Below are 24,470 nucleotides of genomic sequence, written 5' to 3' on the forward strand. Positions count from 1 at the left end.
TTTGTCTTCTCCTCTACTGCTTAGTGAGGTTGGAAGGCCCATGGCATGTGATTCCTCCACCCAGTATCTCTCCAGAGCCTCTCTTATTCAGCTCATCCCACAGGTTTAGGTTAGGGGATTAGGGTTGACCATGCCTAAGCTTTGATTTTGTGGTCTTTGAAACAGTTTTGTTTAAATTTTGAGATTTCCTTGGGATTGTAGTCTCACAGGAAGATCCTACCACAGGCAAATGTAAACTTCCTGGTTTTTGTTTAATTACCTGCCGATACTTATTGGAACCCATGGTATTGCATATCCCAACGTGTCCACTGGTAGAAAAACCACAACATCCTATACCCACCATCATGCTTCACAGAGGGCTGTGAGGTGATACTTATCTCCATGCTGATCACTTTCTCTACACCATTCCAACCTGTGGTGTTTGTAATTAAAACATTCTGTGTTTGTCTCAATAGACCAGAGAAGTTCACCCCATTGAAAGTTCCAGTAATGTTTGACAAACTGTCAGCACTTGAGTTTGATGCCAGTAAAAGCTTTTTTTTTCTTCTCCCCAAACATCATGTGGGTGTGTCGGGGACATCTGGCGATATTCAACCCTAAGACCCACCTAACATCTGGAAACTTTGGAGATGCTGTGGCCATTCAAACCAGCCTCTGTGCATGGGGGTCCTTACACATGTCCTCATTCAGGCCAATTCTCAAAATCTCCAATGCCTTTCAGTTATTGCTTGTTGCTCAAATATTGGAAGTGGGCATTTTCAATCATTTCCTAAAACTATGTTCTCATGGTCCCAGTCAGAAAAGCTTGGGTTGCTGCTGCAAGAGGTGTTGGTGAGGTCAGCAGGGGGCACTAACCCTATTATCTGAATGTGGACCCCAATGCCCCAGTGTAGTGATGGGGACACTGTGCTTTAAAAATGGTGTTGTCCTTTGCAAGACACGTTCAGTCTGGTCCATAAGTATTTGAACAGCGACACAATTTTCACAATTTTGGCTCTGTACACAACCATAATGGATAAAGTGATCATTACGTGATTGAAGTGTAGATTTCCAGCTTTAATTTACCAGATTTACCAAAAATATTATGTGAGCCATTTAGGAATGACAGCCTTACTTATACATGGTAAACCCATTTTCAGTGGCTCAAAAGTAATTGGACATTTGACTGACCAGCTGTTCCAGAGCCAGGTGGGAGCAGGTCCCTCATTATTTCATTAACTATTAATGAAGTAGAAGGTCTGGAATTGATTCCAAGTGTGGAATTTGCATTGTGAATTGGTCACTGTGAATTGTCAATATGAGGTCCTAAGAGCAGTCCATGCAAGTAAAAACAGACCATCATTAGGCAGAGAAAACAAAACAAACCCTTTACAGAGACAGCACTAACACCAGGAGTGGTCAAGTCAACCATCTGGTACATTAAGTAACACACTAGTGAGCTCAGCAACACCAGAAGGACTGGACAATCACAGGAGACAACTGTGCTGGATGATCACAGAATTCTGTCCTTGGTGAAGAAGACCCCTTAACGACACTTAGCCAAACCAAGACCACTCTCTGGGAGGTAAACTTATCCTTGCCAAAGTCTACAATCAAGAGGAGACTTCAGGAAAGTAAAGACAGAGGGTTTACCACAAAGTGCAAACCACTGCTAAGACTCAGGCATAGGAAGGACAGTTTAGACTTTGCCAGAAAATATTTTCTAGAAGCCTGTGCAGTCTTGTTTTGTTTGGACAAATAAAACTAAGATCAATATCTACCAGAATGATGCCTAGATAAGAGTATGGTAAAGAAAAGTAATGGCTCATGATCTGTAGCATACTACATCATCTGTGAAATATGGTGGAGGCCGTGTAATGTCATGATCAGGACAACACTTCACAGTACAGGTGGACAATGAGTCAAAACAAACTGCGACAGCAAACCAAGTGCTTTTGAAGGCAATGATTCTTCAATGGCCAAGTCAACCAACTGACCTCAACCCAAGTGGACATGCAGTTCACCTGCTGAAGACAAAACTGATGGCAGAAAGTCCAACAAACACGCAGCACCTGAAGAGAGCTGCAGTAAAGGCCTGGCAAAGCATCAGTAGGGTGGACACGCAGCACTTGGAGATGGCCGTGGGTTCAGACTTCAGGGAACAGTCATTGACTGCAAAGGATTTTCAACCAAACATTAAAAATGATCATTATATTTATGATTATGTGTCACACACGTGCGAGTAGGTGGCAGCTAAAGGGCTTAAGTAATGGCAATACCACATCCGACCGGGGGCAATGGGGTACACTGACAGTTTTTCTCATTTCCCTGCAGACTTTTTCCTCTGAAGACCTAATTTCCAGTTATGGCCCTTTTCAATGATGTCATTTCCAGTCCAGATTACGACATTTCCGGTTCCAGGCCCTTAGATGACATCACTTCCAGCTCTGGCCCCTTTGATGATGTCACATCCTATACGAGCCTTTAAAGCCGCCATCTTACCAAAAATGAATCAGTTCTGTTTTGGACTCAGCCCTGTGAACAAACATCTGTTCTTTTCAAAGAAGCCTTTTGCAACCAGGGATATTATACAGGTGGCTGACCCAAACCTTTTCACGATGTCTGGTCTGTGTTTCTATCACATATGTTAGTCTGTCCAAATATTTTTAAGCCCCTGAAAATGGGGGGGGTCCATATATAAAAATGTCTTTTCTTAACAGCTCATTACAATTGTTAAAGAATTTGAATTACAGCTGAAAGTCTACACTTCAATCACATCTCAATTGCTTCATTTCAAATCCATTGTGGTGGCCTACATAGCCATAATTATGAAAATTAAAAGTACTTATGGGGTCCTGACTCTCTGTAGTTATAAAAGTGCACCCTAATGTCCTGGCTAAATTGTCCACCACAGTCTAGTTATTCTGGCCAACTAAACACCCTAAAAGCAGAAAGGTGAATGTTTTGGAATGGCCAAGTCAAAGCCCTCATCTTAACCCTATTTAGAATCGGTAACACTTTTTAAAAAATGCTGACCAGAGGTGCCATCCCACCAAGAAAAGAGGATCTCTAGAAATCCTGAAAAGAAGAATGGGGAAGAATCACAATGTGCAAAACTGGGACATACTTACATAGCCAAAAAAGAATGAAGGCTGTGATTGCATCTACAAATTATGAATGTACAGACCTTGACTTAGGCAAACACAAACTTTGGAGTTTGTCTTCTTCAGTTAAATATCTACAGAAAATGGTTTATTTGGACTTTGAGATTATTATTACAGCATAAGAGTTCACATTAAAAATACTGAATGGATAAATGTGTGTGCAAATGTTTTGTCATGCAGAAAACAGAGACTTTTCAGGGGATTGAATACTTTGACACGCCACTGTATTTTGTAACAATGAGTCTTATTCAAAAGTAATAGCGATAATAGACGGCAATCCCATGTGTTTGTAGACTCCATTAAATCTGTGCTTTTTAACAGCACTTTACAATGGCGCTTAAAGAGGCTTGTAGGGGCTCAATGGCTTCCACACACAGCTGAATGCAATTCAAGTGACGTGAAAATGGCATTGACTGATTGACTGTCAGTGGTGAAGGGTATGTCACTAACTGTTTAATTTTCTGAAACATAATACGTTTTGAAAGTATATCCATTAGTGTAGTACCTAATAATTTGGAACTGAAAAAATATATTAATAAAAAAATGACCAATACTAACATAATATCAGAATCAATATTATCCTATGAAAGAATAAACTAAACTAAAGTAAGTTCCGCTCTAGCTATTAATATTAGTTGAAACACAGTAATTCATCAAGATTATGTAAATAATGAAAGAACATGGAAAGGAACAGATTTATTGTACAATATAAATGGTACACACTTGACAAGAAGATCAGGGGCTTGTTGCGATTGTTCATGTATATCATTTGAGGGGGGCTGGCCTCCAGAAGTCAGGGGTTTAAACCACTGCGGCCCCTCGCCTCTCGATGCCACTGTCCATTTTTAGACGTGTCCTCAGTTTCTGTCAGTTTGGGCAGCTGCACATTTCCTGCGTTATTAATTAGTTCAAACTCCATTTAGCTACAACTTATTAACATTTTTTTGTTTTTTTTTACAATAACACTCTGCAGATCATATTAATTCTGTCAGTTTAGTCTTATGTATGGTTACATAAATGCTCTCCCCTTCCATTTATTTCTAGAGAAGTGACCGTTTTTTGTACTTTATTAGTTCACTTACCTAAAGCAGCAGTGGTGCTGCTGTGTGAACTGTTTGCCCACACGCTCAAGGTCTGTCTGGTTGCTTTGGCGTCCAACTGTCACATGAGTAAAAGAGGAAACGTATACAAAATCTACAAGTCCAAGCAACCACTCTCAAGATAAAACTGAAACTGTAAGCTCATTCCTAACTGAAATCCCACGGAACATTTCTCCATTTTAAGAGAGACGAGTCGGCAAATTTGCCATCATTTTCAATTGGAAATTCTGAAAAGTGTAAAATTTGGTACAGTGTGATCTCTTCAAGATATTGCAAGGAAAATTGAACTGTCTTGACAAATTTAACTTAAGAATAAGTGTGTCACATTTCCACAATTTATGACTTGTTTCCTGCAGACAGACAGACAGACAGACATGGGCTTTTGCAATAGGTACTCTGTGCATTATATAAGAATGCACCTAAAAAGACTCTACATTAGATTAAGTAGAGTTGAGAATGTTTTATTATGTTAAAAATTCTAAAGATCTACGGTGGTAATACAGACTAAAACAAATCTTTAATATTACCAAGACAATTAATATAGAATTAATTCTAAAGTCCAACACACCAAAATGAATAAGAAAAATAACCTAAAAAAGGGGAAATCCACAAAGGACATAAAAAAACAGAACTGAAGGAAAGTCAAAGTAACAGAACAACAGAGAAGTGTTTACACCAATGCCTCAGTGATGGACTGAAGCATCTCGGCCTAATATAAAGGGAAAGGGTGGTCCCACAGTTTCTGGACCCCATAGAGTCAATGTACACTAAGAATGAGGCATAGCATCTTGCATCATCAGTAATAAACAATGTGAAATAACTAATACACAAAATAATAATAAACAGAAAAATGCTTAATCTCAAAATATACAAAACAGTATTTAAAAAAGATCAAAAACTAGATAAAAATAGAATGTGCGCCAGGGATAAAACTATTTGTACAACATAATGGTGAAGAATTGTATGCCACATTCAGAACCACACTGCAGCTTTTCTCTAGTGTGATTTCCCCTGTGAGTATGAAGATGGCTGCCATGCAAGAAGCGTTTTCCACATTCAGAAAAGGAATATGGCTTTTCTCCTTTTTGAATTCCTTATGAATGGCTTGTTTCATGTGAGCCATACTCTTTAGTTATGATGTGACTTTATACCACCACTATTGTTAACCTCTTAAACTGGTTGCCAAAGCTTAACTGAGTACCTAGCACCTTTATTTTTTTCAATAATGCTTTGTTGTAGCTTGTATGAAGATAAAGTGATCAGTATATATACATTCCGGCATCACTGGCATAATTTCAGTGGTTTTTTTCCACATGTGGTTTATTTCCTGATCATTTTCTTGGTATTCGATTATTTTATCTTAAGCATGGGAAAGGTGCGTTACAAATAAAATGTATTATTATTATTATCATCATTATCATTATTGTCTGTCCTTTCACTGCGTAATCACTTGAGAATGACACTTCAAAGATCCAGGCTGTGTCAAAAACAGAGTTTGAACTCTCTTGTGTCAATTCTTATGTGTTTCTGATGGCCATCATTATCAACAGATCATTTGCCATATTCAGAACAGTGGTTTGGCTTCTCTCGGAGTTAATCTCTTCAGAATGTCTTGGTGTGCTTATGATCAAAACAGGACTGAACCTCACACTTCAGTCATGACATATCTGTTGTGCTGCAGTAACTGTTATCCCCATACATTCACAGAGGAGCACTTGGTTTGCTTCCTAAAACACTTCTTTTTTCAGTTCATCCAAAGTTATGCTAATTGGTAGGTTGTCAAGATTTGTCTGGAAATTTCTGATTAGGCCTGTAGATCATTACTTATCTCTGTGATTATTTCTTTAAAATTTCTGATGTGCATACTATGAAGACAGGGATGAATTTTGCTCGTTATTCATGACAGTTTAGTTGTACTGCTGTAGCTCTTATTCTCTTAAATTTCCAATGAGCTTCCTTTTGCAGTTTGTATGGAGTTACATTTATTTATAGGATGTTAAGATGCACCTGGAAGTTTCTTTATTAGTTCTGTTTTTATTAATCCTTTTCACTAATCATTCTAGTATGAACTTTTGCATGTTGCTTAAGATTACCATTCGTGGTGAATTGTTTTCCACATTCTGAACAGCAATATGGCTTCTCTCCAGTATGAATTCTTGTGTGTCTCTGAAGATGGCTACTGTTGGTGAATTGTTTTCCACATTCTGAACAGCAATATGGCCTGTGCCCAGTGTGAATTCTTGTGTGTTTTTGAAGATTGCCTAACTGGGAGAATTTCTTGCCACATTCAGAACAGCAATACGGCTTTTCTCCAGTGTGAATTCTTTTGTGGGTCTGTAGACTACTACTGCTAATGAATTGCTTCCCACATTCACAACAGATATATGGCTTCTCTCTAGTGTGTATTCTTCTATGAAACTGAAAATTAGCAGCCATAGAGAATTGCTTGCCACATTCTGAACAGCAATATGGCTTCTCTCCTGTGTGAATTCTTTTGTGGGTCTGAAGATTACCATTTGTGGAGAATCGTTTGCCACAGTCAGTACAACAATATGGCTTTTCCCCAGTGTGAATTCTTGCGTGGATCTGAAGACTGCTACGGTCATAGAAGCGTTTGCCACATTCGGAACAGCAATGTGGCTTCTTTCTTGTAGGGCTGCCCTGCTCATTAGTGTATTTAGACTTCTGTTTTAACCCTTTCCTTTGCTCTTGTAAAACAGGTAAAGCAGATGAATTTGTACTGCACATTTGTCGCCGAGTCCTCCTTTTATCCGTCTTTGTCAGTTTCACAACAGGCAGGGAACACAAAGAGACTGGCATAAAAATCTCAGATTCAGATATCAGAGTTTTCATATTTTCATGGTGCTGCGGCTGTTGTGACATGCACTGTAGAGATATCTGAGGAAATGAAGATAAGGAGAAGGTTCCAATTTCTTGCAAGTCTGCAGAAACAGAAAATGCACAATGCTAATCAAACACAAAGGGTTTAAATACATAAAAAGAGTAGAAATCATGTAGTATAGAGTAGCTTGTTAACATAAACTCAAGTCAAAACAACATGCCAACATTGGTACTTTAATTTTGCCTTCTATATTACAAACCATCTTGATCTAAGAATTGAATGAAGTTATTCAGATTGTTTGACCGTCAATATTCTTCATTCATGTCAACCACAGAAATTCAAGAGTTCTCAAGAGATTCTCAATAATAACTCTAGCAGAGCTTTTTTGGACATCAACTAAATTTGGATTGCACCAAATCCATGAATGTAAATGAATAAGAGGATACGACTGCCGAATTTTGTTGGGCTCAATGGCCTGTTCTCGTCTAGAGTGTTCTAATGTAAAAATTTGAGCATGACACTGCATTTCTCTTGTTATTAGGCCACAATCAGTACAACTTAATGTGATACAGTCCCTAGCAACATGATAATTTGGAGATGGAGCATCACCGGGTTACCTGGCTGAAATGTACAAGCCATGCCAGGCAGGTACATAGCCATTCTTGCCTTGATTTATAAGAAGTGACCAAAAGGCTTTGAGCTAAGACCTGAAAAGGCCATTCTAAAATGATAATTTTTGATGAGTGGCCAAAGAGTTGCTTCAGTTTCCATCAATGTATAAATTATAAGTTCATATCATTTTCTCTTTATAGTACATGTGTCTTCTTTCATGACCAGAAAAAAAAAAAAAAAAGAGAGAGAATCAAATATCATGCTATTACTGCCTTCAAATAGTGCAGTCAAATTAGCTGCAAAATTCCAATGTGACAGGACAGATGTCAAAGATGACTCAAATGCGTGCCGGATTTTTACAGCAATGACAGGAGAAAATGTTTCCACGTAGGGCTAAACCACACTGGAGAACCAAGGAGTTCATGAGATTACAGACAATATAGGAATCGGCTCCGATTTATTTGAGTCGATTCTTCAGGAACAACTAACATGAGCAAGGAGGAGTGGGTGAAATACTTGTGGATCCAATATACCGGAGGAATTTCTCATTGTAGTCTGGTATGGGATTTCACAAAATACGTTTTACTGGTATACTAATGATTTGTGGAAAACACATTTAAAAACACAAATGTGCATGCAGAAGGAAATGCGATTTTGTGTGGCCGCATTTGTGTCTCAAATGCAATGCAAACAGGAAAGTGGGACATCAAGAGATGTCTTTCAATACAGTGTTTGGCTGCAGAAGCAACGTGAACAAGCAAACAAGTAATAATAAAGAAAAAAAAAAATAAAACCTACTTTTTATCAGTTTGACAGACTGCCGCTTGAATCAAGGTTATTAACAGGTAACCTTAACCTTTACTGTGGCACTCCGAATTTGGCTCATGTGCATCCTGTGTGCTCTAATTCTCCATTAGACATGTCTGATTGTCTTCCAGCTGCGGGAAAAAGTGAATTGATTGGACCACATTTAGAAAAGAACACCTGTCTCTATGTATAGAAGGTCCCATAATTCACGTCGCATGTCAGTACAAAAAACAAGAGTTAAAGTCCAAGGAGCTCTCTGAAGACCTCAGCAATCAAATTGTTGTGAAGCACAGATCAAGACAAGGATATAAAATCATTTCTAAAGCATTGAGTGTTGTCAGTTGCAAAGTGGCCTCACCAATTGTGAAGTGGAAGCAGTATGGAACCACCAGGATTCTTCCTAGATTTGGTCAATTGGCCAAACTGAGTAACTGAGCAAGAAGGGCCTTGGTCAGGCAGGTGACCCTGAACCCAACGGACACTCTAACAGAGATTCAGGGGTCATCTATTGAGATGGCAGAACCTGTTGGAAGAATGAGCATCTCGGCAGTACACCATCAAACAGGTGATTCTAGTTAAGTGTCTCGATGGAAGTCGCTGTTGAATAAAAGGAGTATGATAGGGTTTCAAGGACTCTGAAAGCATGAAGAAAAAGATTCTCTGGTCTGATGTAACAAAAATGGGTTCACCGACAAAACCACGACGGACAAATGAGCGCCTACAAACCCGCTAACTGGTTTTCGACAAATGCGCGCCGCCAAAATTGCGAGAGACCAAGAGAGTGGACGTGCGACGCGCATTATGTACACATTATGTGCTAGGTTATAACTGTTATAACTGCTGATGGCATGCCGCAAACAAATAACTCAGTCGAGGGTTGGCATAACACGTCGTATACAGAGCGGAATTACCAGCAGTCAGGCAGCCAGCAAGTCTAAATACGCTCAACTATCAAGACGTCTTGCTGCAATTCTTCCTACATATGCAGGGCGTGATCTTAAGGACTATCTGCGTGCCTTGCTGATGGCATGCCGCGTCTCATAATACTGACTTCTAAAATAAACATTATTATATATGCTTTAAACTAGTAATTCATATTCGCGATTTTGTCGCCGCGTTTTAATCGGCTCTATTTTGTCGGCGCTCATATGTCTATCGCGCAAATGTTGGGTCGCACAAAAATGGGACTCTTTGCCAGACAAGCTGTTCAGAGTGTAGGCCAAAGACCAGGCACTGCTCATCATCTGCCTAAATATCATTCTTATGATGAAGCATGGTGGTGGTAGCATCATGCTATGTAGATGCTTGTCAGTGGCAGGGATGGGAATGCATGTAACTTAAAGCCTGGGTGAAAGGTTAATCTCTTGTGAAAATGACATGACGTATACAGCTAAGACAACATTAGAGTGGCTTCAGGACAAGCCTGCTACTGTTCTTGAGTGGTTCTGCCAAAGCTCAGGCTAAACCCCATAGAACATCTACAGATGGGCCTGAAAATGGCAGTTCACAGATTCTTCCCATCCAATCTATCAGAGGTTGAGAGGATCTACACAACAAATGCCATAGTCCAAGTCTGCAAAGCATGAAAAAAACTTACTCCAGATTGGAAATTGGCTTCTACAAAGTACTGAATTAGTGGTCTAAATACTTCTAAGACAGACAGAGTTTTGTTTTTTTTAATTTTTAATAAATATGCAAACCTTTCTGAAAACACTTTGGAAGGTTTATTGAGTGCAGTTTGATGGGTAAAAATGGCAACCTTAAATCTACAACACAAAGTGTGCAGAAAATAAAGTGGGTGTGAATCCACTGTATGTATGTGTCTATATGAATACATGGGGCGTGTCAGAAAGTACAGGGTGTGTCCTGTCCAGATCTGGGATCAAGATAGCGCACAAACCGGCAGACACTTTATGGACCGTCCTGTTCAATGTCAAAAGCAACAAGTCAACCACAGAGACAGAAAAAGCAGTTTACAACATTCCATATAAGGCATATTATGGTTAATCTCACTGATATTCTTCTAACTTTGCACATTTTTGATAAGCAGATCAGGATGCATTTCACAGCGTGTTGTCCTGTATAACTATGCATGTGACAAATAAAGAATCTTGAATCTTGCCTGCCCAGTGGTATATGTGGGACAGACATCTAAAAGACTCATAACACTTATACAGGAACATTGCAATGCCATCAGAAGGAAAGACCCACGGTGTCTGATTTACACACATACAAGTTCCACCGGACACACGTTTAACTGGGACACTGGGAAAGTAAAATTTAGGGCCAACACTAAGAGTGCCAGACAGCTGGCTGAACCATGGCTCTCTAATGAAAACACCATTAAGAGACACTTGGAGTTGAACCCAGAATATGCAGGATTAAAAAGAAGAACAACCAAATGGTCATAAAGTCTTTATTTACTAACACCTTCTGAACCCCACCTTATTAATCCACTCTGCCCTTACAACCCCCCTTTCCTTAGTTGCTATATATTGCCTTTGATTCCTGTATGTTTAATCATTTTCCTCTAATGATGACTCTATTTTAAGATACATGAATCATTGTTCTCCCTTTGTGGATCTCTAGCCACAAATATATATCTCTCATTTGTTACAGTTTATCGAGTAGATTTAGGGATTGACACCATATGTGTCATCTAGTAAGTCTGTGTGCCATGGACTGAGCTCACTGCCCTGAAGCTCGCTCATTCCTCCCCACTTCACGCCATCTTCTCTCCTTCATCTCTTTTCTGATCCTCCGTGACTAACCTTTCAATCCTATCTTGGAACGTTCAAAGTTGGGGAGTCAATGTTTAAAGGGCAGGTGCACGTGACTACTTGTGGCTCAAGAGGGTGAAGTGAGCCCTTAGAACAAGACAAAGCTCAAAAGGGTCCTGCCTCCCCTCTTAAACCCGCACTTTCAAACTCAAATTATTTATTCCTACACTCCCTAGAAGCATTTCCCTTGAACTTAACCACTTTCAGAAATGAACCTTTAGAAAATAAATTCAATCAAAAATGGGTTATCTATTCGATAAAGATACACCAGCACCATTTTTGCCCAATGGACTCTGCCGAGTTATTTTCACATAATGCTCTTAACAGAGTGCACAGACTTGTGGTGGTAGTGACACTTCAATCAGTTGATTAGACGACAATCTAAATCAGATGATTTTCACTCTAAATGACTTGATCAGGGTTGGAGGAAATTGGCCAATTGCTTTACTTCCTTTTCTGAGAATTCAGTTCTAGTGCTCCTTCACGTATGGTATTGCAGTACTTGAGGACCTGCACAGGTAGTTTTGTTGCCAAATGTTTCTGTAAACAGAGAGCAGTTAGGGATTCTTTAGAAGGGGGACAAGAACTGCATATTGGCTTTGACATTAAAGAAAATGGAGCAAAGGGAAAAATAATAATAAGCAAAGGGAATCTGAGGAGTCGTCCCGTGCATGGAGAGTAATGGGGGTAAGGTGATGTCCAGCGGAACTTGATGCGGGTGTGCCTTTGGATGAAATTAAAGAAGTGAGTCCAGACCTTTTCATTTTGTCTTTTAGGTAAGAAGGACACTCCTTGTCTGAGAGTGGTCAGTGAACAAGCTTGTGTTTTGTACAGCAGGTCACATTTCAAATTAGGAAATAAACAGAGAAAGAAAAAATGTCTGCCCTGGCCGCCTAGTAGACAAGTGACTTGATACCTTAAGAGCCAAGTGTGTCTATTTTACTTGTAAAAACTCATTAAGCTTCTTGATAAACATTCTATGAATACACACACACACACATACACATACATACACATACATATACATACATACATACATACATATATATATATATATATATATACATATATATATATATATATATATATATATATATATATATATATATATATATATATATATATATATATATATATATATATATATATATATATATATATATATATATATATATATATATATATATATATATATATATATATATATATATATTAGAATTGTGAATTACAATTATGTCAGTCATTTTACTGTCTTTTATGCCATATGTATTGTGAAACTTCAATCAGCCACCAATCTAAATCGGATGAATTTAACTCCAAATTACTTGATCAGGGAGGAGTAAATTGAGATAATATTTTGAGTATATGGTTTATTAGTCTAGTGTATTTAATGGGATTTTAGTATTTTTATGGTCAGTGAACAATATGCTTATATAATTTTCATAACAAAAATGAACAGGTAATACCTGTGGTCATCACTTTAAAATAGAACATTATTCTTTTAATTGTTTAATTATGCAGAAGCTTAATGTAAATAAATAAATAAATAGATAAATAAATAAGCAAAAAAAAAAATCAGAACTGAAATTGGCCATTTCTAGTGACATCATATTGATGATCAGTATCGGGCCTAAAAAAAATGAATTGGAAAACTCCCCAGCGCTTACACATATTAGCAACTATAATGCACCACTGGTTCATAACAGACATACAAACTCACATAAACATGCAAACAACGCTTTCACAAAGTTAACCCTATTGGTTAACACAAACAGACCATTACAATACCCCTTAAACTAGTAATAAAAGATAATGATAGTGGACAAAGAAGGAGAGGAAAACAAACTGTGGCTTTAATGGAGGAAAGAAAACCCTGGATGGTCTTTGATCAGTTTTTAACACACAAACTCACAATTCTGAAGAATTCTTAGCCTACCAAGACATTCTATAATAATGTAAGAGAAATGGCTGACCCTGAGCTCTAAGCCACCAAAGGTCATGTGAAAAGAAAATTTCCCCTCAGGGATTAACAAAGTTTATCACCTATCTATTTATCTCTCGCTCGATTTTATATTATATTATTATGGTGGCATTGGATGGACCAAAACATAATGTCCCAGAGGTGTTCTATTGGATTTAGGTCAGGAAAGTGTGGTGGCCAGTCAATGGTATCAATTCCTTCATCCTCCAGGAACTGCCTGCATACTCTCACCACATGAGGCCAGGAATTGTCGTGCACCAGGAGCCACTGTACCAGTATAGGGTCTGACAATGGGTCCAAGGATTTCATCCTAATACCTAATGGCAGCCAAGGTGCCTTTGTCAAGCCTGTAGCAGTCTGTGTGACCCTCCATGGATATGCCTCCCCAGACAATCATTAACCCACCACCAAACTGCTCATGCTGAATGATGTTACAGGCAGCATAATGTTCTCCATGGCTTCTCCAGACCCTTTCACTTCTGTCACGTGCTCAGGGTGAATCTGCTCTCATCTGTAAAAAGCACAGGGCACCAGTGGTGCATCTGCCAATTCTGGTATTCTATGGCGAATGCCAATCGAGCTGCATGCTGCTGGGCAGTGAGCTCAGGGCCCATTAGAGGACATGGGGCCCTTGGGTCACCCTTATAAAGTCTTTCTGGTTGTTTGGTCAGAGATATTCACACCAGTGGCCTGCTGGAGGTCATTTTGTAGGGCTCTGGCAGTGCTCATCCTGTTCCTCCTTGCCCAAAGGAGCAGATACTGGTCCTGCTGATGGGTTATGGACCTTCTATGGCCCTCTCCAGTTCTCCTAGAGTAACTGCTTGTCTCCTAGAATCTCCTCCATGCCCCTGAGACTGTGCAGGGAGACACAGCAAACCTTCTGGCAATGACACGTATTGATGTGCCATCCTGGAGAAGTTGGACTACCTGTGCAACCTCTGTAGGGTCCAGGTATCGCCTCATGCTACCAGTAGTGACACTGACTGTAGCCAAATGCAAAACTATTGAAGAAACAGTCAGAAAAGATGGAGGGAAAAATGTCAGTGGCCTCCACCTGTTAAACCATTCCTGTTTTGGGGGTCATCTCATTGTTGCCCTCTAGTGCATCTGTTGTTAATTTCATTAACACCACAGCAGCTGAAACTGATTAACAACCCCTCTGCTACTTAACTGACCAGATTAATATCCCATAAGTTTCATTGACTTTATGCTATACTCTGATTAAAAAGTGTTCCTTTAATTCTTTTGAGCAGTATATTATATATATATATATATATATATATATATATATATATATATATATATATATATATATATATATATATATATATATATATATATATAGGGCACACAAACACACACACACACTAAGCACACACTAAGGACAATTTAGGACTGCCAACGCACCTAACCTGCAAATCTTTGGACTGTGGGAGGAAACTGGAGCACCCGGAGGAAACCCACGCAGACATGGGAAGAACATACTAACTTCACGCAGAGAGGACCCGGGAAGCGAACCCGAGTCTCCTAACATTCAAGATTAAATATTATTTTGCATAACACTCACAAGATGGACCTCTTAGATTAGATTAAACTTTTATAAATAAATAAATAAATAAATTCTATTATTTAGGCCCATGGTTTCAACCTTAAACCCTACACATGTATGTTTAATTCACACTTACTGACTCCAGACTGCCGTGTAGGCGATAGCTGATCTTCCTGAGTTCTAACAGATGACGTTTCTCCAGTCCTTTCTCTGCCACACTTTAATTTAGAGTCAGATATCACATTGTGCTCAGTAGCCTCCATATTTTTTTGTCTGTACATCTCAATGCTGACAGACGTCTCCTCAGCCTCTTCTTTAATGTCCAAAGTTACCAGTTCATAATCCTCAACCTTAATGCGGAGACTCCCCTTGTTAGGGTGGACAGACTCCCCTTCATAGTCCTCCTCGTCCTTAATATTTACAGTCATCATCTCCATTGTATTTGGGTCAGCCTCACATGTCTCCTCTTTCACATCCATCTTGGTGCTACAATGATTGGCAGCTGCTACTCCTTTGCTGCTGAAAGAACAAAATTGAATTCCATCAAAACTGCACCATCGAGCACTAAAAATATTTTGCTTTCTTTTCATAGACCTGTAACAGCCAAGGTGGAGAGAAATCACACTACAGGTTCATATCAAGTTAGGAAGTCTTGAGTGAACATTCAACGGGCATGAGGAGGACCACCTCACCAAGTTTGGTACATGAGCTGATAGCAGGCCACTCGGTTAGCTTCATATTATTCCTTTAGCATAAGATGCATTTATTGAATTTCTCTAGTGATATAAAGAGTGGAAATAAAATAGCAACATAAAACATATTGTATTAAGGAAAATGTATGTGTTATGTATTAGTTTAAGTCAATGGTTCTATCACAACCCACAATAGCATTGGAGTCATTCAGGGAATCTTTCCCCCTTGTTCCCCTTGGACATTAACCACCAAGTGTCGACCTGGCACCTGGCACAATCACCAGCTTTGTTGTTCGGGGTGATTGTTTTCCCAATTGCAAGTGGCGACCCATTGCAAGGTTTTCCAGAAACTCTTCTGTGCCCCTTTCTCATTCATTACTATTGTAATTCACAATTTAGTGTTGTTTCCTGCAGAGGCATTAGCTCTCTTGGAAATGTGTTCTTTTAATATTGTGGCTTATTAAATAATTAAAACAATATCATAATATACCAGAAAAGGCGATATCCCTCCCATAGTGATTACGGCGGTACAAAAATCACATGAGACAAAATATCTTTAGCTTACATTTACTGACGTTTTACGCAGTTACAGACGGGGAGGCATATGGACAGACTTTTATCCAGGTGGGAATCTGGATCAACACAGTCAGCCATTTTCTCCGTCCCTACGCTGGGAGGGTTTCCAACACCTTTGTGTTGGCACAGCCTCGAAGGGTCTGGCCACTGTCCAGACCTTTTATATGTTCTTGCTTCATTTGCTGGTTTCGCTGTCTCCAAACAAGGGCTGAATTCCTCTCCCCCAAAATACAGAAATATCATAGTGCTTACATGCCGATTCTCATTCTCCCAATAAGGAAAGAAGATTTGTGCTGATAGAGGACAGAAATACCTAACCTGTGTTTAAGCTGACTATACAAGCCTCCAGTTGTCTTTGGCTATCTAATCCAATGCTTGGCTAGCAATTCTAACTGCTGAGCCCCTGTGTGCCACAGTTAACATGCACATGTGAATAAAACTCATAACAGTATTGTCCAGATATAGTGACATAAAGAAACATGTAGTATAACAAGCCACCCTTTGTCACTGGATCTGTGACAAAAACAATATTTGAAAGTTATATCCACAAAACAAAAGGTACTTGATCCCCATCACAGTGTCAATATTTCAAGTCATTTATGGACATGTAGATGTAGTATCACTATAGCTTCTGTACCATTCATCTAAAACCAGCGTAAACATGGACAAACAGTTACATTTAACATGCTGTTATCAAGTAATGATGTATCTCATCAATGGTGTTAGTGGAGATTTTTGATGTTATTTCTTACATAGTCTGTGTTGTGTCTACATATTACTGAATTCATGCAGTGGGTGTCATAGCATCAGATTATATTAGAATCCTATATAGCATCTTGATGGATTACTATTTTTTGGCACTCCTATCATTTCTAGCTTTAATATGTTGCTAGATGTGCCCACCCTTTGGTGTCTGATCCCTTTATGAGTTACAATAGTTGTAACATAACTCAGATGCTATTCTAGCTTCATTGCTATGATTATTAATTGTTCTTAACTAGTATTATTGCATAATTGTTCATTCACTATCTGTTATCCTCCCCAACTTCACTATCAGATGTTCTATTCCAAGTTAACAATTTACAAGTTCACATCATTGATAAATCATGCATATCCTCATACCTTTGAGCCCTTCTTATAATAGTTTCAAGTATATTCCTAGACTTGCTATATATATATGCCTTGTCCAACCCAGTGGTTTGTTAACAAAGTCTCTTTCTTGGTGGCTTTGCAGATTGGTAACTTTGCAGATCCGTCTGAACAAAGTGTGACTGCTTCAAGGCACTAAAGTTTGTTGTTACTGGAACAGAAAGTAAACAGTCCTTTTGCCATTAGGGAGCTCATAAGATGAACACATGGTGACTGTCCCTTTTAGCAGAGGTGCACTTCCCTCTAGGCTTGCACTGTATTCAGTGGTCATTCATGGGAGCCTTCAACAGCTGTCACATCACCTCAGTGGCTACAGCCTGTCCTGCCACAGTCCATAAAACTTGTCTTAGTTATGTCTGCTCACATCATGGCATCAAGTTTGAGTAGCTGGACTTGCAATCTTTCTTTAGTTCTTTACTCTGTTCCCTCTGGAAAAGCAAGTGTTTCTTCACCAGCTATTCTCAGGTATGTGCAACAGATTAAAAGTCATTAGCGCAGTACAGTCTCTGTAAATCTTCGTTTGTGTGTACACCACCTGTTACTTCATTCATGAAACTTTACCACTGAAGGGAGAGGCTTTAACCACTAAATTTAGTGGCTAAACTTAATTAAGCTACTTGCTATGCTAAACTAGCGAAGGGTGGAAGGTAGAGCAAATACATAACATAAAGCAATTATTTCCCAATCATATGTATCATACAAATGCAGCATTATAAATGGCAATTCTAGACCCACAGTTCAGTCTCATAAAATAACAGTAAGAAATAGAGTAATACATTTAAACTATGCTAGTGACAATGTTTCTTCAGTAGGATCATCATACATTACACAAAATTAACACATTGCCTCAGTTATCCAAGTGTCTTAACTTATAACAGGATGTTACATACAATGGTTCTAATGTATAACTGAATAATCCATTTAGCTATGTGCATTATCACTGAGCATTAACTTAATATACTGATGCAATAACAATCTTCCTAAAATTAATCACTTACAGAGACAAATCAATACATGTATTTCAGTTCTAATACATTTTGTAATTACTGAAGTGATAATAATAATCATTTGTCATACATCAAAATATGTAAACCCTCTATACTGTTTTTTCAAAGAACGAAATCAGTCTAGTGTTCATTTGTTTGCATTTTTTCATTAAAACATTTTAACACTTGCACTAAATCAGCATGCAAGAAAATTATTCTAATAGCTGCTGTTCATTAATTTATGATTGATAAATATTCACTATCCTTCGATTAGATTACTGTATTTCTAATTGCTCTGCCCAAACTTGCTATTAAGCTATTTTTTGCAACTTGTATAGAAACATAGTTTGTGTTTTTCATCCGTTGGTCAGTGGATTTGCTGAATCTGGAGAAAAAGAACATCTATAGATTTTAAATGCAACTTTTATGCTTATAATACTTTTCATGAAATTCAAATTTGAAAATTCTTCTCTTTAACTGACCATGTTACAAGCTATTCTGAGATTCGTCGAGGTCAATAAGTCATGGCGTTATTTAAACTCTGCATCTGTTTGCAGGCTTCAAAGACACAGACCAGGCACAGATTGTGTTATCAATCACCAGTCATGATCACTATTGATATTCACATGTATTACATTTAACTTTGAATATTATTATATGGGACGTCTCCCATTTCTACAGTTTATTTAACATTCTTAGTCAGCTGACGAACATAGAAAGACAGACTTACAAATGACATAAACACGCATCTGCCACCCCAGACTCTGAATAAAAATAATTTATTCGTCTTTTATTTTTGTTTCTAGATTCTAAACTCTGCTTCATGTCCAAGCAGAATTACTTAGCTAAAGCAGAAATTCATTCACTAGAGAACAGACAATCAACCTTCACTAGTTTCAGTCATTTCTGAACACAGTATTCGGCAATTGCTTCATTCTTTCACATGTATTCACATACTCACGTTCTCTTTTACAACAATACTTCATTCACAGAATAAAGTTCTCGATTTCTAGCACACGTGCTATAAACTCACTCGAGGTTGTGCTTTTTGTTTATCTATAGGGTTTCACCATGCAACATACTTAAGCACGTCTTTTCCTTCATGCTTATTATTAATCAAACAACATCTCAGGCCGCAAGCTGATATTACTGAAAATATTAGGAATGCTTCTTACCTCAGTTTCATACGCGCTATTTTCCAGATCATGGAATTTTCGTGGCGAACATCACGATCCAGCGTCAACAAAGGCAACGTATTGCCCGTGGCGATCCGTAAATTCGGCGACAACAAGAAGAAATCACGCAGCACAATTCCACAACAAGTAAGTGTTCCCAGAAAAAGTTATGCGGTCACAAAGAATATTCTGACTTAACAAGGAAAACATACATGCTTGAACCTTTATCTCATATCACCGGGCAAGTGTGCTAACCACTGCGCCACCATACATTCCCTTAAGAGTTCCCAAAATACATAACCTCCATTCATGCACAATCGGGCACATGCTACATATCCGTGAGAACTTGTCTCCCTTATTATTTAGTATTATTAAAGAGTATTTTCCTTTAAACTTGATCAGAGTTTAAAAGAAAAATGTTTTGCACGTTTATAAGTTTTAAACAAAAGTGGAGACATTCTTTTTTTGATTTGCTTTAAACCAATTGTTCTTATGAGAAACTGCCTCATGTTTTTAACTTCATACTTATCTAAATAATCCCTTCTTAAAACAAAGTTTGGCCAGTACTTACCAGAAGGTACAAAGGCATGTTTCTCATTGTAAGTTTCATCCCCAAATGTATTTATTCTTTTTCCACTTTGTTGTTAGAGCTCTTTTGCATTTTAGCGCTATATGTGTACACCGTTTTACAAATTCTTTTTAAACATTAGCTTATAACGTATGTTCGTTATTTAAGCTATATTTAAAAGGCAATTTAATTATTTCTGTGTGTTTAAACACACGGCAATTTCTTAAAAGTACCAAAATAGATGGGGTTCGCCAAAACCTTTATCCTTTAACCTTGTAGGTAGACTGATAGAAACAGCTGGCGTCTTTTAGACTGCTTGTAACACGTAGACGAAGCTTGTATTTTTGCATCGAGCTGCTTGGATGCCATTAAAGATTTCTACACATTATTTTAGCGATCGCGATTGAGACGTTATGGATTCTATCGCTGTTGATTTGATTTCATCTTTAAGTTTTTCAGCTCCACTGGATTACCACGCAAACGGCAAGGTGAGTGCATTGCCTGCATGTCTTGTCTGCCTGCCGCAACTAATATACAATAACGCCGTTCTTTATAGCTTTTCAATATTGTTTTCTAAAGCCTAGCGATGTAATTTATTTTAAATACGTGTTCCCAACACGGCATTTACGTTTCTAGGTAGATTTTGGGCTTCGTACGGCAGTGCATTAATCTGTGCTGCCCCTGTGAGTGCCGTTTCATTTTACTGGACAGCCAGTCTCGTGCCATAAGTTTCAATCTTGTTGTATTCCATTTATTTTGTCCAATTTTAGTCCCACTTATGCGTTAAACTTAAAAGTCCAACCTTAAAAGTTCACTCGCATACCGTAGGTAGCAGATGCTACCACGATTCACCGACAGATGTCGGGTTTTCTTTCCAGCCTCATGCACTGTGCCAATTTTGACAAGACCGCCTCTTGTCTTTTGATGGGATAAATTAATATCCCTATTCCAATTGGCCAGGCATGTTAAGGCAGTTTTAATTCTCGGCCGGGAGTCCATGACAGTGCGCGCGACCAATCCCGAAATATATATCCCAAATATTATTACCGAGCCTCCCATTCATCAGTATAAGCATATTTTTAATATATATATAAAATATTATAATTAATATATAATTATTAATGTAGCCACAATCCTGCCGACTACGCCATTATGTTTCCTGCAGAGGCATTAGCTCTCTTGGAAATGTGTTCTTTTAATATTGTGGCTTATTAAATAATTAAACAATATCATAATATACCAGAAAAGGCGATATCCCTCCCATAGTGATTACGGCGGTACAAGAATCACATGAGACAAAATATCTTTAGCTTACATTTACTGACGTTTTACGCAGTTACAGACGGGGAGGCATATGGACAGACTTTATCCAGGTGGGAATCTGGATCAACACAGTCAGCCATTTTCTCCGTCCCTACGCTGGGAGGGTTTCCAACACCTTTGTGTTGGCACAGCCTCGAAGGGTCTGGCCACTGTCCAGACCTTTTATAATGTCTTGCTTCATTTGCTGGTTTTCGCTGTCTCCAAACAAGGGCTGAATTCCTCTTCCCCAAAATACAGACATATCATAGTGCTTATATGCCGATTCTCATTCTGCCAATAAGGAAAGGAGATTTGTGCTGATAGAGGACAGAAATAGCCTAAGACAACTGGAGGCTTGTATAGTCAGCTTAAACACAGGTTAGGGTATCGAATCCAATGCTTGGCTAGCACTTCTAACTGCTGAGCCCCTGTGTGCCACAGTTAACATGCACATGTGAATAAAACTCATAACAGTATTGTGCAGATATAGTGACATAAAGAAACATGTAGTATAACAAGTGTAAACCAAGTTCACACATCACATGACCTGCTACTTTAAGAAACACCGGTTTAAGATCTGCTCACTCATTTTCTATGACAATCTCAGTGGAATCATAGTAGTAGCCGGAAGCATGATAAGGTAAATTTACATTTATCATTGAGGATACCACCATTTATATAGTTTATTAAATACACTGATTTATTTAAAAAATCTCAACTACACTAACATATTTGGGATGACACCAAAACAAACTTCTTCCTCATCACCATTTCCCACTTCTTTGTGGGGTTGAAGTGCTTGATCAACCTTCTCCAAACAGCTCGGTCCTGCACTTCCTCACTAGTCAGACCCTTTTCCTTTAGATCAGGGGTGTCCAACTCCGGTCATTTCATTCTAACCATCTTCTTAATAAGTGAGCCGTTTTTGCTGCTGATTGACTTGTTTTACCTTAGTTTTAATTGACATGACTCAGACACCTTAGTTGTTTATTTCTCCTTAATGAGAAGCCAAACAAAAATGAGACACTAAGCAAGTCTCTTTCAGTGGCTCTCACTGCTGGCTAACTTCTCAATCTTGATCATCTTTACACCTGAGATATTCAGTCTTCTTCCTATTTATCTCCCAACTGCCTTCTCCATTTTTCCAACTTACTTTCCACATTCTCTTTTCTGGTGCTACACAACACAGTGTCACCAGCACAAAGCAGTACCAGGGGGGACTGATCTTTTATCCCATGGGTCAACACACCCATAACCAGATTAAAGGACTCCAATGAGAGCCCTGGAGCAGACCTCCTCTAACAGAGATGTTGTCTGTGGCCTCAACGCTGCTTTTAAACAGAGTTCTCACTCTCTCATACATACCCTGGATAATCTGTGCATGGTTCTCTGGTCCTCCTTTTTCGCTCATGCACCTCCAGACCTCTTGACGTGGCACTTTATCATAGACCTTCTCCAGATCAATAGGCACCATAATGCAAACCTTTGTGTTTCTCCATGAGCAGTCTCAATGCAAAGACTGCATCACTTGTTCCTGTCTCTGGCACAAAACCAAATTGCTCCTCCCAGTAACCCTTTCCAAATTTTTCATTGAATGTGACATCAGATTTATCCCTCTGTAGTTTCCACTCTTCTGAACATCTCCCTTCTCCTCATAAATGGGTACAATTGCACTTTACCTCCACTCCTTTACTATTTTAAAAATCATGCCTCCCCTTATGTTTCCAGTTTTTCATACAGGTCCTCCAAAAACACATTATAAATCAATGGGAAAGACGAGGCAGAAGTTGGCTACTTATTCAGATTTTCCATTCCACCTTAAATTGTGCAATATTTTGTGTGTGTGCCCAGTAAGATGGGCTTCTCCATACTGAGAAGATTCAATTACAAAAAGACCACAGTTAAAATGTCTTTAAAAACAACATATGTGCTGGAACATATATACATTTAATAACCTATCTGTAAGTCTTTGCACAAAAGAAATCCCTAGGAACAGAGCAGAATGTGCTGTGTCAGATGGATGGAAAGATAGATAAATCTTTATTTGTCCCCAGGGAAATTTTAAAGATTATAATTAAAAAAAAAACAGCATTACCTGCAAACGTCAGTAGGCGACAGAAAACACGCTGGGAGGAAGGGTTTTTTCTGGTTAAGATCTTAACTGGAGGAATTTTGGGGGGGAAAATAAACATCGGGAATTTTATAAAGAAAAATTGACTTGTTTTGTTCCTGCACATTCATTTCCAAATGAAATATACCTTCCACATCTTGCCCGCCTCCAGATACTCGACAAAAGCAACTCCATCGCTAAGCAGCATCTATATAAATAATTCGCTAAGGCAAGACACCCATGGAAAGCACGCCAGAAGGGGCGTGGATTCACTAAGCCGCCGATAAGTAAGACACCTATGGCGCACGCAGGAAGGAGCTACGCCCACCAACTCCAAGTCCATTGGATACAACGACAACTTGCAGAGCCACGCCCACCATCTCGGACGCGACGACACAAAAAAAAATGGCGTCATTTATATTCGTCTGCCGTAGACGCCACATGCACCTCCGAGCCACGTTGACTGTTCATAGAGGCATGTTTCTCGCGGAGGTGAATTGCCATATGCAGCGTGTAAAACGGTTTATGAGGGGTATCCAATGGGATCCTTAAAACAATCCTTTACAACTGAGGTTAAAACACAATGAAGTACGCAGTCTTTAAAAACCGAGTTTTCAGTTACGACGCACGGCCACGTGCACCATAGCAACCTGTTTTACACGCTACATAGAGCAATTCGCATCCGCGACAAACATGTGTCTTCTTAGATGCTCCTGCAGGAACACAGAAGACGTTTCCCTGCACACCAACACTCCTTATTTCAACAATCCTCTGGAAGATGGAACAAGAGAATCGGAGAAGGGACAAAAGTGATCGGTGTTCTCACACCAACCCATTTCAGACAACCGTGTCTTTCCAGAAGTGTTTAGCATTCAATACATAATTATGCACGAGATTGAGTGTGTGTCTACCCGGCGCAGAGAGGCATAGGTAAGCCGTTGAACCCCATTCGGGCTGCAAACCGTGGAATTCCCACTAAGTGCGACTCATACGCTCCCACTGCTTACGTCCCTACCCTTTGTACACACCCCCCTCCCACCTCGCTACTACCGTGGTCGGTTGTCTTGGTGGATTAGACAGTATATAGAAAAGCAGCCA

The 24,470-nt window shown here is 39.0% G+C and overlaps 1 protein-coding gene across 2 annotated transcripts in view; it reads right to left on the reverse strand.

The window, feature by feature from the left end:
- Positions 1–3,826: 3,826 nt before the first annotated feature.
- The window catches only part of LOC120533420 (gastrula zinc finger protein XlCGF26.1-like), a 67,961-nt gene continuing 47,317 nt past the window's right edge, over positions 3,827–24,470 (reverse strand). Inside the window, exon 3 of one of the 2 annotated variants that reach the window (XM_039760298.1) lies at positions 3,827–7,185. In XM_039760298.1, coding sequence (XP_039616232.1) covers positions 6,281–7,185 — 905 coding nt within the window. In that variant the 3' untranslated portion in view covers positions 3,827–6,280. The remainder of the gene's footprint in view (positions 7,186–24,470) is intronic. The other variant, XM_039760299.1, reaches the window with a different exon arrangement.

Source organism: Polypterus senegalus, chromosome 8 (assembly GCF_016835505.1).
Source record: "Polypterus senegalus isolate Bchr_013 chromosome 8, ASM1683550v1, whole genome shotgun sequence".
NCBI classification, from domain to species: domain Eukaryota; kingdom Metazoa; phylum Chordata; class Cladistia; order Polypteriformes; family Polypteridae; genus Polypterus; species Polypterus senegalus.